Source organism: Vitis riparia, chromosome 11 (genome assembly GCF_004353265.1).
Source record: "Vitis riparia cultivar Riparia Gloire de Montpellier isolate 1030 chromosome 11, EGFV_Vit.rip_1.0, whole genome shotgun sequence".
In the NCBI taxonomy this organism is placed as follows: Eukaryota; Viridiplantae; Streptophyta; class Magnoliopsida; order Vitales; family Vitaceae; genus Vitis; species Vitis riparia.
Window position 1 is genome coordinate 16,701,760 of NC_048441.1, and position 16,094 is coordinate 16,717,853.

General features: G+C 35.0%; 1 protein-coding gene and 2 pseudogenes across 1 annotated transcript; 1 reads left to right on the top strand and 2 right to left on the bottom strand.

Annotated features, from left to right (window-relative positions):
* The first annotated feature begins 1,167 nt into the window (after positions 1-1,167).
* Positions 1,168-3,346, top strand: LOC117925250 (annotated as a pseudogene).
* Positions 3,347-5,833: 2,487 nt separating this feature from the next.
* Positions 5,834-11,083, bottom strand: LOC117925028 (annotated as a pseudogene).
* A 534-nt stretch (positions 11,084-11,617) lies between these two features.
* On the bottom strand, positions 11,618-15,934 carry LOC117925029 (probable protein ABIL5). The gene is made up of 8 exons (XM_034843829.1): positions 14,707-15,934; positions 14,523-14,605; positions 13,229-13,376; positions 13,019-13,118; positions 12,873-12,909; positions 12,167-12,330; positions 12,002-12,066; positions 11,618-11,917 (listed from the first exon to the last, which is right to left on the bottom strand). The coding sequence occupies exons 1-8, from the start codon at positions 14,839-14,841 to the stop codon at positions 11,798-11,800; spliced, it is 852 nt and encodes a 283-aa protein (XP_034699720.1). The 5' UTR covers positions 14,842-15,934; the 3' UTR covers positions 11,618-11,797.
* Between the last annotated feature and the right edge of the window lie 160 nt (positions 15,935-16,094).

Sequence of the window (16,094 nt, forward strand, 5' to 3'; positions counted from 1 at the left end):
ATATATAATTTAAAATAATTAGAAACTCATGTATTTTCAAATTATTTAATTTTATATTGAAGAATTAAATAAGTGAAATGGGTATAAAGTAACATATAAAAATAATTTATTGATTTTAAAACTTTTTTTTCCCTTCACTTTTTCTCTATGTATTTTTTTTCTTTGCATTCTCCCCCAAATTTCCCGGGAACCAAACATGACCAGAGAGTCTTGTTCAAGCCTTTTACTCATCATGCCCATCAACTATGATGAACTAACTTATTTGGGCAAGGTACCAGATTTATGCAGTGGGTTTCGCCTGATACATAAAGAGTGTGAATAACATATACCGCAAAAATCCAATTTTAAAATTGGATTTTCTAAAATATCTGTTGAAGTTCAAATTCTGCATGGAAAGAAGAAAAAAAAAATAGAAAATTTGGTTTGGCTCTTGGAAGTTTCCTCTAAATGCGAACGGACCGAAAGCTAGTGGTGCCAGATGAAGAGGTTAGTTAGGTTTCTTTGTCTTTCCCGGGCTTTTTGGCAGCATTGACCCTCAAAATCAAAACACAACCGTTCATTCCTGAAAAGCCTCAAAACAAACCTACCAAGAATACTCCCCTATCCCCTTTCCTTAACACCAACCTCCCCTTTTCTTTCATTCCCCTGCAGGCTCGAAGAAAAACGGAATCTCTACAAACCAGAAAAACCCTTTTCCTTTTCATCTCCGAGCTTTGTTCTGGAGAAGGGTTTTTCTTCTTTCTCCCTTTTTCTTCCTTCAACCATCATTTAGTTTCAATGGCTAAAGGGGCTAAAGCCTCTAAACTATTGTGAAGGCTTTTGTGTTTGAGGGAGGAAAATAAGGGAAACAAAAAATATACCTCGAGTTTATGATGGCTCGAGCCCTGGACGGCATTCAGAAATCGAAATCTTTCCGCTTCAAAAAGATGTTAGAGAGTCCTGGTCGACACGTACGCAGCCTTTTACTTGAAAATGATGATGGAGGAGCTGGGGATGATAGGGTACAATTTAGAAGTCAAGGGTCGAAAACTGCAGGTGACCGGCCATTGGAACTCCACCAGACTGGATTTTCCCTTCACCAATCCAGTAATTCAGCTCAATCCAGTAATTCGGCTCAATCTAGTAATTCAGCTCAACCTTCACACTCGAGCTTGCGGCCTGGCTTCACATTCACAAGGTACATTGCAGAAAAAAATTTCTTCTCTAGCCAGCTTGTTGAGAGAGGTAAGAGTCTGAATCTTCTCTTGGCCTTTGTTACAGAGGTGGAGCAGATTAGGGAAAGATTCGCCAAGCTGCTTTTGGGGGAAGATATGTCAGGTCGAGGGACGGGTGTTTCTTCAGCTTTGGCCTTGTCTAATGCCATTACAAATCTTGCTGGTATCTTCATGGTTGTAGAAGTGGTTAGCATTGAGAAAAAACAGTGGTTTCCCCAGTGATAAAAAGTTCTAACCCAGTTCTCTCCTTTTTCCTAACACAATGCAGCTTCGGTTTTTGGAGAACAATGGAAACTAGAGCCTATGTCTGCAGAGAGGAAAGCCATGTGGAGGAAAGACATTGATTTGCTTCTATCTGTAGCTGATTATATTGTCGAACTCGTCCCTTCTCAACAGACAGCCAAGGATGGAACTACCATGGAGGTGAAAATTCAACTTTCTAGAACTCATATAACTCAAAAAACTAAAAAAACTAAGACCCATTTCGCCCCACATCTGGATTTAGGATTAGCACATTATACCTTGTACTGTTTCCTGGCTGAATAGGTAATGGTGTCACGGCAAAGAAAGGATCTTCTTATGAACATCCCAGCGCTGCGCAAACTGGATGCTATGCTTATTGTGAGTACCGATGTTGTTCTGCTATTTATCTAGATAGGATGGGAACATTGTTCTCTAATCAGATTACAATGAATAGGAGCACCTGGATAACTTCAAAGGCCCGAATGAGTTCTGGTATGTGTCCAGAGATGCGGAGGATGCAGGAGTAGAGAGGATGACAAATGGTGGCTACCCAGACCCAGGTTCCTCCCAATGGCTATCAGATGCATCCCGAAAATGGCTGCAATTTCAGAAGGAATCTGTAAACCAAGTGCTAAAGCAGCCATGGCCATAAATGCTCAGTTACTATCAGAAATGGAAGTCCCTGATGACTACATTGAATCCCTTCCAAAGGTATAAGAGATAAAACGTTTCCTTGTTTACTCCTTCAGACATTTGGTACATTTCCTCATTTTTCTCCATTATGTTTTGGCAGAATGGTAGAGCAAGCCTTGGGACTCAATCTATAAGAGTATTACAGTTGAATTCTTTGATCCTGAGCAATTGCTCTCAACCATGGACTTGTCCACAGATCATAAAGTGCTTGAATTTAAAAACAAGATAGAGGCCTCTATGTGATTTGGAAGAGGAAGATGAACCACAAGGATGGAAAGTCCACCTGGGGTTCAGCTGTGAGCTTGGAGAAGAGGGAACTCTTGAAGAAAGAGCAGAGACCATCTTACTCCTACTCAAACAGCGTTCCCAGGACTTGCTCAATCTCAACTGGATACGAGCAAGATCCAGTTTAACCGGTAAGGACAAGTAGAAATGAAACCTGACCTTTTCTCCTCCAGAAATTTATTCAACAGATATCTCTTTTGTACTGAATTAAACAGGATGTGGACAGTCTATCCTAGAGAGCTATTCAAGGATACTAGAAAGCTTGGCCTTCACGGTCATGTCTCTATTGAAGATGTAATGTATGCAGACTCTCTTGCTCAAAATCCATCACTGGCACAAACTGGCAGGAAGCCCTCAGCAGTCTGCTTGCCATTGACAGGCTCGGCCAGGAAGAGACAGAGAAGAATCCAACAGAGACACAGACACCGACTTCTATGACATTATCTGATTTCATGGGTTGGCATTTGATGGGAGATACTGAGCCAGGTAGAAGCTCCTCAGGAAACTCAGATGACTTGAAAGATGACAGTGGCATGCTTGCAGGTAAACTTAATAAAGTTGCAATCCATAAGAAAAGCAATTCCTATCTAGACAAGCTCGAGAACCTCGGTGGCCTAAGAAGTCCAACATCTCGCCATTGAGGATGATAGCTATGGAGAAAAAGATAAACAAAAAGAACAAGGATACAGAGGAAGGCTCAACTAGTGAAAGAGGTTCAACTCATCAAATGTAAATATTCTATTGTTTTGTCATTCATACTGTTCTTCCTTCCCATTATGGATAGGGAAGCATAAGCATTTAACCCTTGGATTTGATGCATCCAGGATGTGCTTCAGGCCACATCCTTTGTTGAGTCATAGTTGCAGTTACTGTAATGTTTTTTTCTCTGAAGAAACAGTTTACTCCTCACACCAGACTTCTTTGTATGTTTTACATCTTCTGTTTTTTGGGTTGCAAAACAAAGAAATACAGCTAAATAGCATTCTTCAATCTATGTATGAATCTGTATCAGCTTAGATCCATGAAGATAATTTTGCAAATCTGTGCTTAACATAGACTTAGACTTACGAATCATGACATTACTAGTAAAACTAAACATAACCATGCTTGAGTGTCTCTTTTCCCCTCCTGGTTCTCTACTGCGACATAACGAAGCATGGGTTGCAGACAATTTGGAAGGTATTGGTATGAGGGCACTTGAATCCTTGCTCCATATAGAACATTTGCAAAGTTGCTTGATACTAGGTCATTTTTGGTATACAGGAATAAAGAATAGGAATGAAAATTCCATTCATATTTTCATCGATTCTCGTCTTTAGATAACTTAAACTATAACAAGAATTGAATAAAAAATTATTTCGATCAGAATGAAATCTTACTTAAAAATGAGATTTTAATTGATTTCTAATAGAAGTTATTCTAATTCATTTTGACATAAGTTCTTTTAAATATTTTCAAAAAATAAAAAGTAAAAAACTTGCATGGATAAGTTTTTTTTTTTTAAATATATATATATTTTTATTTTATTTTATAAAAAATTGTAAATTTAATTTATATAATATAATAATTCAAATCTTGTTAAAAATAAAAATTATTTATAATTATAAATATAAAAGATAAATAGTTTATTAATATTATAATAAAATCATAAATTATATTTTTTTATATAAATATTATAAAAATATGGATATTAAGTTATTAACATCCCAAAAAGCATCATTAATGTATTTTGTTAAAAATAAATAATAATAATTGAAAAATAATAATAATTACTACTATTTTATTTTAAATAATAATTATTAAACTCATTAATATTTTCAACAACTTTGATTTGAAATTTATTACTCTAATGAAAAAAATATTATTTCATATAAAGGAAAAATAATAGTCACTCTAGAGTAATTTTTATATTTATTGGATAATTATTTGAATTTTAAAAAAATTTAAAAATCACTAATTTTATTTCATTTGAAGTTTATTTATCAAGTGGAAAAATTCACGAAGTTATGATTATGTAGAAAAAATTAGCAAAGTTATTCAAAATGAATTTGGGTTTATGACTTTCTTGACCACTTTCAAATTCCATGAATTTAAGTGTTGTTTGTTCTTAAATCTATTTTCTTAATAAAAATTAGATAAGTTAAAACAAAATCATAAAAACACTATGATCCAAAGGAATATCATATTTAATTTTTTTTTGTATTATAATTAGGTAGTAAAAACAGAATGAAAAAAAAATATTTTAAACTATTAAAAAAATATTTTAAACTGTGTAATTTAAGAGTTTTTAAAATAAAAATAATAATTTTAAATTATGTTTATGTATATTATTATCATTTTTTTTCATCTTTATTTCCATTGCTACCCAACATTAAAATGAAAATAAAAAATCATTCTAACCTTACAATCCTAAATACATCCAAGAATAAAAATCACCAAATTCACTCCTATTCAATAAAAAATAAAAACAAAAACAAAAACAAAATATTCATTCTCATTTCTCATCCATGTCCAAACATACCTTAGTGTTTTCTAAGAAGGCTTGGAAGCCAAGTGAGTTCATATAGTGGAATGGTAGGTTGGTGTTAGCAGCTACCAAGGACAGGAAGTTGTTGAAAAAATCTTTTACTCCAAGGTGAGTTATCTTTCCCATGAGACCATCTTTAAAACGATGGAATAAAGAATAAGAATGTGAAATCAATTCCATTTCTCGTGCATTAAAATATTTGAATTGTTTTTAGAACGAGAATAGAAATAAAAAATTCACCGATATAAAAATCAAATCTCACTCTCAGAGTTTGATTTATCTCTTCCTTATAAAATTATAATTTACCTTCATTTCCATCCTATTTTTATTCTTATTCCTATTCCCACAAATTAAATGCAATCTAAATTGCATTTAGAATACAGAAAAAGGAATGGAAATAAGATGATAATGGGACAAATCATAATCTCATATAGAAAAAAAATCAAAATTTTTTTCAAAATGAAATTTAATTTTATCACAATGAATTTTTTATTTCTATTCTCATTCTAAAAAAATAATCTAAACACTTATTAATTAGAATAAAATTGATTTCTCATTCCCATTCTCTATTCCAATGACCTAAAGGAATTTTGGTTACCATAGTTCTAGAGGTTAAGGATTCAGAAGAAAGAGTTGGTTGAACTTGTTCAAGACCAATCATATTCCCACCCATCATATTTAGGTTCCTTACTGGTTTTCAGCTGGATGGGAATATTTCAAATCAACATCACACTTAGCAGCATCATTAGCCATTAGCATGAGAACATAACCTTTTATTCCATAACATTTTTCCTAATAAAAACTAAAAGGAGTTCTTACAAGAAGGAAATTTGTTAACTCTTTTTTCAACCTTCCTCTCATGGACACATGCTCATAATCAGTCAGTGAAATAAGTTCCACTAGACAAAACATTAAAGCTTGGTCTAGAAAATGCATTACAGATTCATGGGGAACTTAAGGATTCAAATCATTAGAAATCTGTCTCAATCCCAAAAACCTTATTTCATGCTTTCCATGCAACATTGTATTTTTTAACTATAGGAAGCAGGAAAACCTGAAAGCCTCAACACATAAAGTTAAAAGCTGATAACCTAGGAATTCGGGTAACAGCAGCATGTATAGCATCAGCAAGGTGAGGGACCGTCCTCGAACTAAGGCCGGCCATACTAATCCTCCTGTACGAAAAAAGGTAAAAGGAAAGCTTTTAAATCCAGCAGGCAGCATATAGCATGTTCAAGGATAGCAACTATACAAATTCATATTTCATCCCTTTGGTTTGTCAGAATAGAAAAGGGTAGCACCAATCTTATTGTAGTCTACATGATTTTAATAGTGGTTGAATGTATACACAACAGCATACAGACAAACAATTCACAAAATAAGAAAGGAATGAGGTTGAGGTAAGGGAAATGGTATCAATGGAGCTGAACAAGAAAAGGAACCAGAAATTGGAGAATATGAAGATACAAGTGGTAAGAGTTTTCATAGGAAAAAAAAACAAGTGTAAATGAGGACAGATTTTGGGCAAAGAACAGTGGCAGAGCCTCCCTTCCATTAGTGATGACTTGGCTGAGGGCCCAAGGCAATGGAAACTATGTTGAATACAGATATAAACCACTAGTTACTCCATTAGACACCAAAGATTTTCGTTCATAAAGGAAAACGGTCAAGACTAAATTTTCTTCATAAGGTAAACCCTCCACAGTCGATATTCAGCCAAGAATTATTTTAGAAGAAACACAGATTAAGATCCATTCTGTAATTAAGGACCTAGGCTACCTTATGATTGTGTAAGGAATAGATCCTCTTACCCATCAGATGTCATGTAGATGTGATACTCCTTGGTCATGAAGGCGACTTGCTCAGTATTCAGCCCTGTGAAAGTGAACATTCCAATTGCTTTATAATGTGACTCCAGTCGCCGGGGGTGCCTGCCCAATAGGAAAGAGAAATAAATCCAAACACAATTATTAACATGGAAATTCATTCAAAGTATATGAACAACCACAAAAGAAGAGGAGGTACAAAAAATAGTCGACTTCACTAACATAGAAATATAAGGAATGGAGAACTTTGCAGTCATGTGCAACTGAAAAAGTATAATTTATTCACTAGAACTCATACTCCTCTGCAGGGAAAAGGCATTCTACCAAGTTTGTTAGCAGTCAGAGGTTATAGATATCTGAATGAGAGGAAGGGAAGAAAATGGAAAGAAGGCATAAAGTTTATGAACATGGCTTTGCCAAATGATGCAACAAGAAGGCATAGAGCTTTTTTTTTTTTTTTTTTAGGTAAATAAGCAAGATATATTAAAAGCACTAGCCAAAAAGCACAATAAAGTACACTCGAAGCATACAAAAAGGGCTGATCAGCAAGCAGGAGAAAAGAGAAGAAAAACCCACCACCCTAAAAACAAACAGCCACAAAAGAAACTGAGACACGAGAGAAAAAAGAAACCCTTATTGCAACCCCAAAAAAGAAACTCCTACTCGACACTAAAGCTTATGAACATGGCTTTGCCAAATAATGCAATAAAAAGGCATTGGACTTATGAACACGGTTTTGCCAAATAATGCAAATTATGCAATAAGATTGGGGTTGACTGGAACTCAAACCCACAACACTAATTGTGTGTAGGAAAAATATAGCAAAGGATAAGAAAGCAACATGAAGAAGATAACCAAGCTGAAGATGATTCTAGACTGGCTTACCTCTATCACGTAAAGTATCAAACAGTAGTTGACGCATGCTGATAATCCGGTCCGCCATTGCTTTTAGCTCCACAGTCCATTCATTATACATATCACTGCAGGCAAATATAATCAAACCTAGGACCAGGACTTAAAGATACAGGGTCCATAAAAAACAAAATCTTCTTTCAAAAACCATAATATCTGAGTACTTATTCTAGATATGGAGATCCAAGAAATCATAAAAATTATACACCAGCTTACTGACTCAAAGTAATCCAGTCCATTCTCCTAAATTAACTATATTTTGATTCTGCTTTCTTTCAATTGCATACAGTATGAGAAACCCTTACTTTCAGTTTGTAGTCTTTACTCTGACATCCATCTCTAGTGGAATTTCATTACAACTTCATGTTGGCTTCATATTACATACTAGACTCCAAGGTTGAACAAATTTATACCTGTCCTTGAGGATTGTAGCCACAATAGATGCACCATGAATAGGGGGATTGAATACATGGGCCTGATCACAAGTTTCAGCTGGCTCTCAACCCTGCTTGCCACGTCTGCTGCCTTGCAGACCTGTAAAACCGAAGTTTAATCAGGCAATATATTTATAGAAGAATGATTTAGGTGGAGCTTCCGCTGGCCTTAGAAATGCCATTCATTAGCTCTTCCCCAGTGGTTTTTTCCCTCTTCTTTCCAATTATTTCGGGAGGTGTCATTTTTATTTCAACATCAGCTGTAGTTTCTAAAATAAATGGCTGTTTCCAATATTAACCTAACTGAAAATTAAAATCTACAAAGGTGAACATGTAAGTTTTCATCTGATTAGAGTTTGAAGGCAACTGAAGATATACGTAAGGAGAGATGAGTTGTTTTCACAAGCTTTCTGCTATCAAATTTTTCTCTTGAAAGTCAAAAATCATTTTCAATCAAACTTTGAGTATCTACTAAGTAAAAATTGAGTCTTAGATAACTACTAAGCAGTGGAAATCAGATAAATAATGTTATTATCTTACAATGCTAAGGGCACCAACACGTTCCCCATAGAGTCCCATGTTTTTTGCATAACTCTGAGCTGCAAGGCATTCACCACCATCTGCAACAAACATTCGAACAGACTGGGCATCTGCATCCAAGCTACCACTTGCAAATCCCTTCAATGACCAGATTCTCTAGATTAAACAGATTGTACATATAGAAAAGGCTATTGAAGAAATATTTCATTATTCTCTGAATTTTCAGGTATTCCATCACAATCACAACCTGTTTTGTACACAGGTCTGTCTGTTACCTGATAAGCACTGTCAAAAAAAAGGTAACAACCCTTTTGATCTCATCAACTGTCTGATCTGCTCCCACTGCTCAAGAGTTGGATCAACGCCAGTGGGGTTATGAGCACATGCATGAAGAAGCACAATTGCTCCTGTTGGCGCTGCACCAAGGTCCTCCAACAGGCCTGTTTGCAACCAATGAATAAATGTCACCAAATTTTTTTGTGTTTTTGGTTTTGGGTAATTCTTACACAGAGAAACACTGGGACAAATTCCAACCAGGAATTTATCAACAAATATATTATAAATAAAGTATCAAGATGCAAGAACTGAAAAACCTCAAGAATGAAAATGAAGTAGAAAAATAAGATCACTTAGAAACCAAAGATATAGAAACCTAAAATTACCTTGTTAGTGATTGCTAACACAAATTACTGATTGGGAGTAAAGCATAATGAAATTTCAATGCTATGGTGAAATTAGAGTGCAAACCTTTGAAGTCTAGCCCACGTGTTTCTGGGTCATAGTAGCGGTAAGTCTTCACAGACAACCCCGCTATGGTGAAAATTTTTGGATGGTTTCCCCATGTTGGCACTGGAATGTAAATTGTATGCTGGAAAAACAAGGTAGATGAGTAAATTTTTCTTCAAACAGTTATGAATTATGAAGAAGAAACACAACAGGTTGTAAGCTTTTTACCTGGTAGTAATGCCTTGCCAGAAACTCAGCTCCAATTCTCAGTGAACCAGTACCAGACAAACCCTGGACAGTAGCTACTCTATTTTCTTGGATAGCCGGGCTGTTGCCAGATAAAGCACAATACTTTAATAGACTCCAAACAATCATATCAGGAAGTACAGAAGAATAATGCAACGCTTTAACCTTACAATTCAACACAAAATCTATATAGCATATTTTTTATGCTACTGAATACAATGCACCATGTCCCTTATTTCCTCAGATTAGAAAGTTTCATACCTGTCAGCACCAAAAATGAGTTTAGCGCTCAATTTATTGAACTCTGCCAGTCCAACAATGGGAAGATACTCTTTGACCCGGGACCTAAAAGATGCACAAAGCAGCGATCAACAACTACTCATCATGTAAACGTACAAAAAGAAACTCCCATGTTTGAATAGCTTACGGGTCATTAACCAACAGCTGTTCTGCTCGTCTCACTACATTCAAAACAAGAGGTTTTCCTTCCTATTTATCATAAACAGGTTAGCATCACAAAGTTTCCATCAGAAACATACAAAATTTAAATATATGGGTCGCAATGCATTACCACAATGTTCAGTGCTATCAGTTATGTGTGATTACTCATACAATTGCGGATACATACAAGTGAAATTACATTGATTCATAAGAGTCTAAAAATCATAGTAAATGAAACTGACTGGGGTTTGTACAATTTTTTTTTTAATCAGACTGACACAACGTATCCTTGAAACCCACCTCTGTTCGATAAGCACCCACACCCAAATTCAACTTGATTGGGCTGGTATCCTTGTTATAAGCAACAGTGACCTGTTTGTTGAAACAGAACACAGAAAAATCAGAAAAAATATAAAACAATAAAATCGATTTCTAGAAATACCATAAATATATCCAAGCCAACCAGTCAAAGTGTTCGTCATTTTGATTCAACTTAAGTCGCTTAGTCTATACAAACTCAGCACCATAAATAAAAAATGGGCATGTTCTGTATTAATCCCATTAGTTATAAGCTATTCAGACTCGTCACTAATTCGGGATCACAAAAATGGGGATTTTTTTTTTTCACGCTTCCTCTGGATCAAACAATATAAATCAAACGAGAAAAGCTGATCAAATTCAAGATCAGACCCATGAAGAGAGACATAAACCCAATAAATTACACTAATCAAACCCTTCAAAAACACAGTAAATAACACGGGTTTAAATATCACACAACAATAACTAAAACAAATTGTGGAAGATAAATCAAGAGGGATCACGATCAAGAAAGAGAAAAAGTACCCCAAGAATGGGATCCTCAGGAGCACGAACGATGTTGGAGAAGACAGAGCCATCTGGGTGTTGAGAATTCATGGCTGCTTGGGTTTAATTTTGGGGTGGCTGTAGCTCCTTTTAAAGCTTTGGTGGGGTGGTTTAACAGTGGGCGATGAATGCTAATCCCTGTGGGCGTCCATGGTAAATAGGACTGGGAGTTTTGACCGTTTATCACCTGCATCTGAGCTGGCGCGGCGACGCGTGCGGGTAGATAGTTGAGGATGACGTGGACATCTGACTGGGACCCACCACTTGGCGAGTAGCTCAGACCTGGAATTTTATTCCTTCATTTTGGTGTGTTTGATTGCTTTCCCACGCTTGAAAAGCCTTTTGCGGGTGAAAACAATTTCCATGTCATTTTCCTACAATAGAGAAGACTTCTACTTGGAACAATGACATGAAACCCAACATATATTTTTATTCTGAATTTAAAATGAAAAAAAAGTCAAATTTCTATATTTTTATTCTGATTTTATCTCCTTTTTCTCACAGTTTCTGAGAATTCTTAATTCAGAGTTGGCTTATTGAAGGAAATTATACTAAAAAACTTGGCCGATGAGTTTTGCTATCAATATTAACCATACCGGTGCAGGGGAAGTTTGTGCTTGGTTGGCATGAAAATTTTAGTGGGCTGCTGAGATTTTTCCGTGAAAATGATTCCTGGCACAACTTTCTGGAGAGTTTAAGAATTAGAAAGAAAGTGATTAATTCTCAGTATCACATAAAATTGATACTGAACTTCATTCTACACCCACACATCAATTCATAAAATACAAAGGCAGAAGCACCCTCAACCTCCCAAAAAGCAAAGAAAATTCTTTATGAAGAGAAAATCTAATGATCTAAATGGAGTCCTTTAAGCAATTCAGCAGCTCGTTTGCTGCGTCGGATGAGTGACAGGATGTCATTGTTCCGCACTAATTTTAGCTTTTTTCGTCTGAGCTTGTGATTTAACTGCAAAAAGGAGCGAAGAAATGTGTGAAGTCAATGCAGAGGTTGGTTGATTGAAGAAGAGTTTTTCAGAACAATTTGATTCACCTGGAAATGAAAAGGAGGATTTTGCTGCTTTGATAGAATGGGTAGGCCTTCACGAACAGGCAATACTGTTTAAAACCAGAAAAAGGGAAACTGTAAAAATTAGAGAAACAAAGAGTGAAGCAGAATTCAAAGCTCAAAACACTGCCATGGCTGAAACTGTGTCACCTGAAGTTGAATTGGTATGATCAGTTTTCTTGGCATCAGTCTCTGGTGGTGATTTTCTAGCTAGAGATGGCTTGTGGGCGCTTGTGTACAAGAAGAGTGGCACCCCCTCTGCCTTAAATTCTTGCTTCTTTGTGGTTTTAGCAGCAGCTGTCTGATAAGATTCCCTGCATCAATGCAGTTTTATTGCAACCTTGAGACCTCTGATTCTCGTTTTTCTCTACTTTTTCCCACTTAAAATTGCTCAAAAGATGGTTGGCGTGTTTAGTTACAGTAACTAAAGGTGTCCATAGAAACTAATTCTATGGTTCTCCAACTCTAAGGTATAAGGTTTAAGGTTTAGGGTTTAGAAGACTTAAGTAATTGAAGTTTGGATCTTCTTATAAACTCTAGACATCGAGAATTCTACTATTTTTCACTATGAAAGTTATTGACATTTTGTTAGGCATCTTGATTAATAGCTTGTTTAGAAGTAATTTTGATTAAAAGGCTTTTAAAGAGAATCTTTAGCTGTTTTTAAAGAGTAATTTTTAATACGAAAGTGCTTTCAAATATTAGGAAGCGTTTTTAATTTCTTTTAAAATCACTCTTAAACATGTTCTAAGTTTTGCCTAAGGAGAGTTCGAGTCTTAGCAATAAATGCAGCCCACAATTTACATAAATCGACCAAAAACCCTAAAGATAAAAAAAGTAAGAACAGTGCCAATACCTTAAACATCCATTTGACCTCTCAACGTCTGGCAGAGCTGAATGTACAAGACACAGCAAAGAGTATGAAGAAGCTTATGTAAGTAAAATTGAATTCGATGATGAAATGAACATTAAACAAATCAAAATGAAATGAATTTTCATTACGTGGTGATATGTAGCGATGGCTATATCTCTGCAAATTCGGGTTCCATCGCACTTGGGTTAGAGCAAGCTTGTGAACATATTGTTGGCATGTAAGAAGCCTCTGCATGATGTATAATATTGAACACCAAATTAATTAATTAAGTTCAACTGAATTTGTAACAACCATTGTAACTGTCATATTGAAACAAGTTCAATAGAAAGTAGACTAACTTGCTTCAAGCAGCCGATTCGGAGTTCGGTTTCCGAGGATGAATTGTTCTTAAACAGCAGGTAATCCAGATTATTTGAGACACATCCAAGATGATCAACTACCGTCACTACAGCCCTGCATATGTACTCTTTTGTGTTTTCCACAAGACTGCATGCACCCAACATTCTAACACTTGAGTATTCTTTAATTGTTCATCATAAAATCACGCTAAGTTTACAATAGGATTGGATATATAAATTTTAAGATATCATATCCGATTTGATAAAATATATATATCCTAAAATATTATTTTCAATGCAATATGATGATATGCCCATTCTAAGATATTAGATTCAATGGGTTATGATATTTTAGATATTATATCCAAATGTATTAATATTTAATAAGATATGTTATGTTATACTTATATTTCATTTGTAAAATAAAATATTATTTTTTTATTTTTCATTATTTGTATAACATACAAATATTTGCTAGTAAAAAATATAAAATTTATCTCATATTTAGAAATTGTTCAATAATTTAAAATTTAGTAAATAATTATTTAATTATTTATTAATACTAATATTCGTGATTAAAATATTTAAAATTTATAAATAAAGAATTTTATATTATATTATTCAATATATACAAAATTTTATATTTTAAATAACTTTGTAAAAAATTTCATATATTTTCATAACTATTTTTTAGTTTATATTTTTTCTACACATTTATTTTTTAGTAAAAAAAATAATTTACAAAATAATTAATATAAAAAAATAGATAGAGTATGCATATCCTATATGTCAACTTAATATTAACATATTTTATATACAAGAAATTATAAAAAAAATTAATAATAATAATATATTCAACCGCTTAATTTATCCATAATAAAACATAAAATAGGATAAATGATTAAATAACTTAGCATATCCCATCATCTTATCCCATATTATATCATATCAATCAAACATCACTTATATAAAAATTTTTTGAACAACCACATGTTAAAATGTTTTCCTATGGGTTCACTCGGGACACATCATTGCCAACTAATTGAAGTTGTATTTTGGAGCGGTTATCGACTATGATGATTAATCCTTGCACATGGGGACGAGATAACAACTTTAAGATGTGTGTTCAATTGACTCACTGAAAAAAAAAAAAGGGAAAGAAAGAAAGAAATGGGCTTAATTGAAAATGGGCTATAAACCCAATTTAGGATTCCAGCCCAACATCATGAATTTGAACAAAGCAATAGTGTGACACTGTAAAACAAAGATGGTTTGTAGGAGATGAGAGACTCACACTTTCTTTTGTTTGGTATTCAAGAAAGTTGTTTCGCAGCAATCCGCAGCTTTATGAAGCTGGGAACGCAACTGTCTAAGCTCCTACAACCAGAAAGAAAAGCAAAATGAGTTATGAAATGAAAAATACAAAAGAAACCTACAGCATAGCAATGAAAGTAGGAGATAGAGAACAGGATACGAACTTGGAGAGACTCATGGAACCGATCAACGGTGTCTTCAGATTCAGCTTCTGAAATTGCATGGGCAGGTAACTCAGACTCCTGCATTTCTTTCTTCTTCTTCTTCTTGAAGACAAAGGTGTAAGAAAGACTATACATATATATATATATACAATGATACAAATCCAATCTCTCTCCTTATCCCCCTTCCCTTTTTTGAACTCGTGGATGAGTTGGTGCTGGGATGATTGGAGTACTCTCGTGAACCCTCTGTATGTAAAAGTAACCAAAACCCCTTAAAGGAAGATTCTCATAAAGAGCAGTACTGGGAGAAGAAAAGGAAGAGGACAAAACCCATTATCAGTCCCGTGATTTTGTGTTGGTTTCCAAAAAACAAAGTGCAGTTACTGACACTGATACCAAAATACCACCTAGTGCCACGTTCTTCAGCCAAGACAAACCCAAGGGTCAGATGATCTCCACGTGTACTCCACTGAAAAGGAGAAGACGGGTAACGCAAAAGAACACTTATTCGACACCAGAGAGAGAAAAAGGAAGAGTGAATTGACAATATGGAGATAAAAAAACAGTAGAGAATGACGTGATATTGGAATGAAAAATGGCCCCATGCGTGCTGAGGTGATGAACGGGTGATGGGTTGGTGGTCCTGTAGCTAGACCATTTGAATTTAATTGGGGTAGCGAAGGAGGGTCAGATGAGCCGATGGTGGTACCCAGGTACTGCACCGAAGGAGTCACGGCCATGGATTATAGAATGGAGAGATGGGAAGGGGTTTGTGAGAAATGATGGAAGACAGATAAGCATCAGTACTCCGGCAGGGATGGGCAATTTCGGCGGAGTACTCTATCTTTTGACTTCTGGGATCTCATCTCGGCGGAGTGCTCTATCTTTTAACATCTGGGATCTCATCTCACCTTTGCTGCCCCTATTTTGTGACAAAATTGTGGTCCAGTTTGTGTAAGGCTATGATCTTTGTGGAAAGGTCCCTTGCGAAGGAAAAATGGTTCATCCATTGAAAGTAAAAAAGGGTAAGTTTGTACGTTTGGATACACCTCATCCATTTTTCTTTGTTTTTTTCTTTTTTCTTTTTTCGTTTTTAAAATAAAAATGTTCTGTATAAATGTGCTATTTGTATGGGCTGGCCTAGTTCTTAAACAACACTATGAATAGAATTTAAATCATATAACCTTGTCAACGTGAGTTTAACTTGAATCCTGCTCAACTTGAATTCAACTCGATCTTAGAAAAATAAGATTGAATTAGACCTGAATTAATCATTTCTTAATTCGGATTAAATCAAAAAAATTGTTCTGAATTGTCTTAAGAACTTTTCATGAGAACTATTTTCAAAAACATTACTACACAAAGCACAAAGCCCTTGCCATTCCACA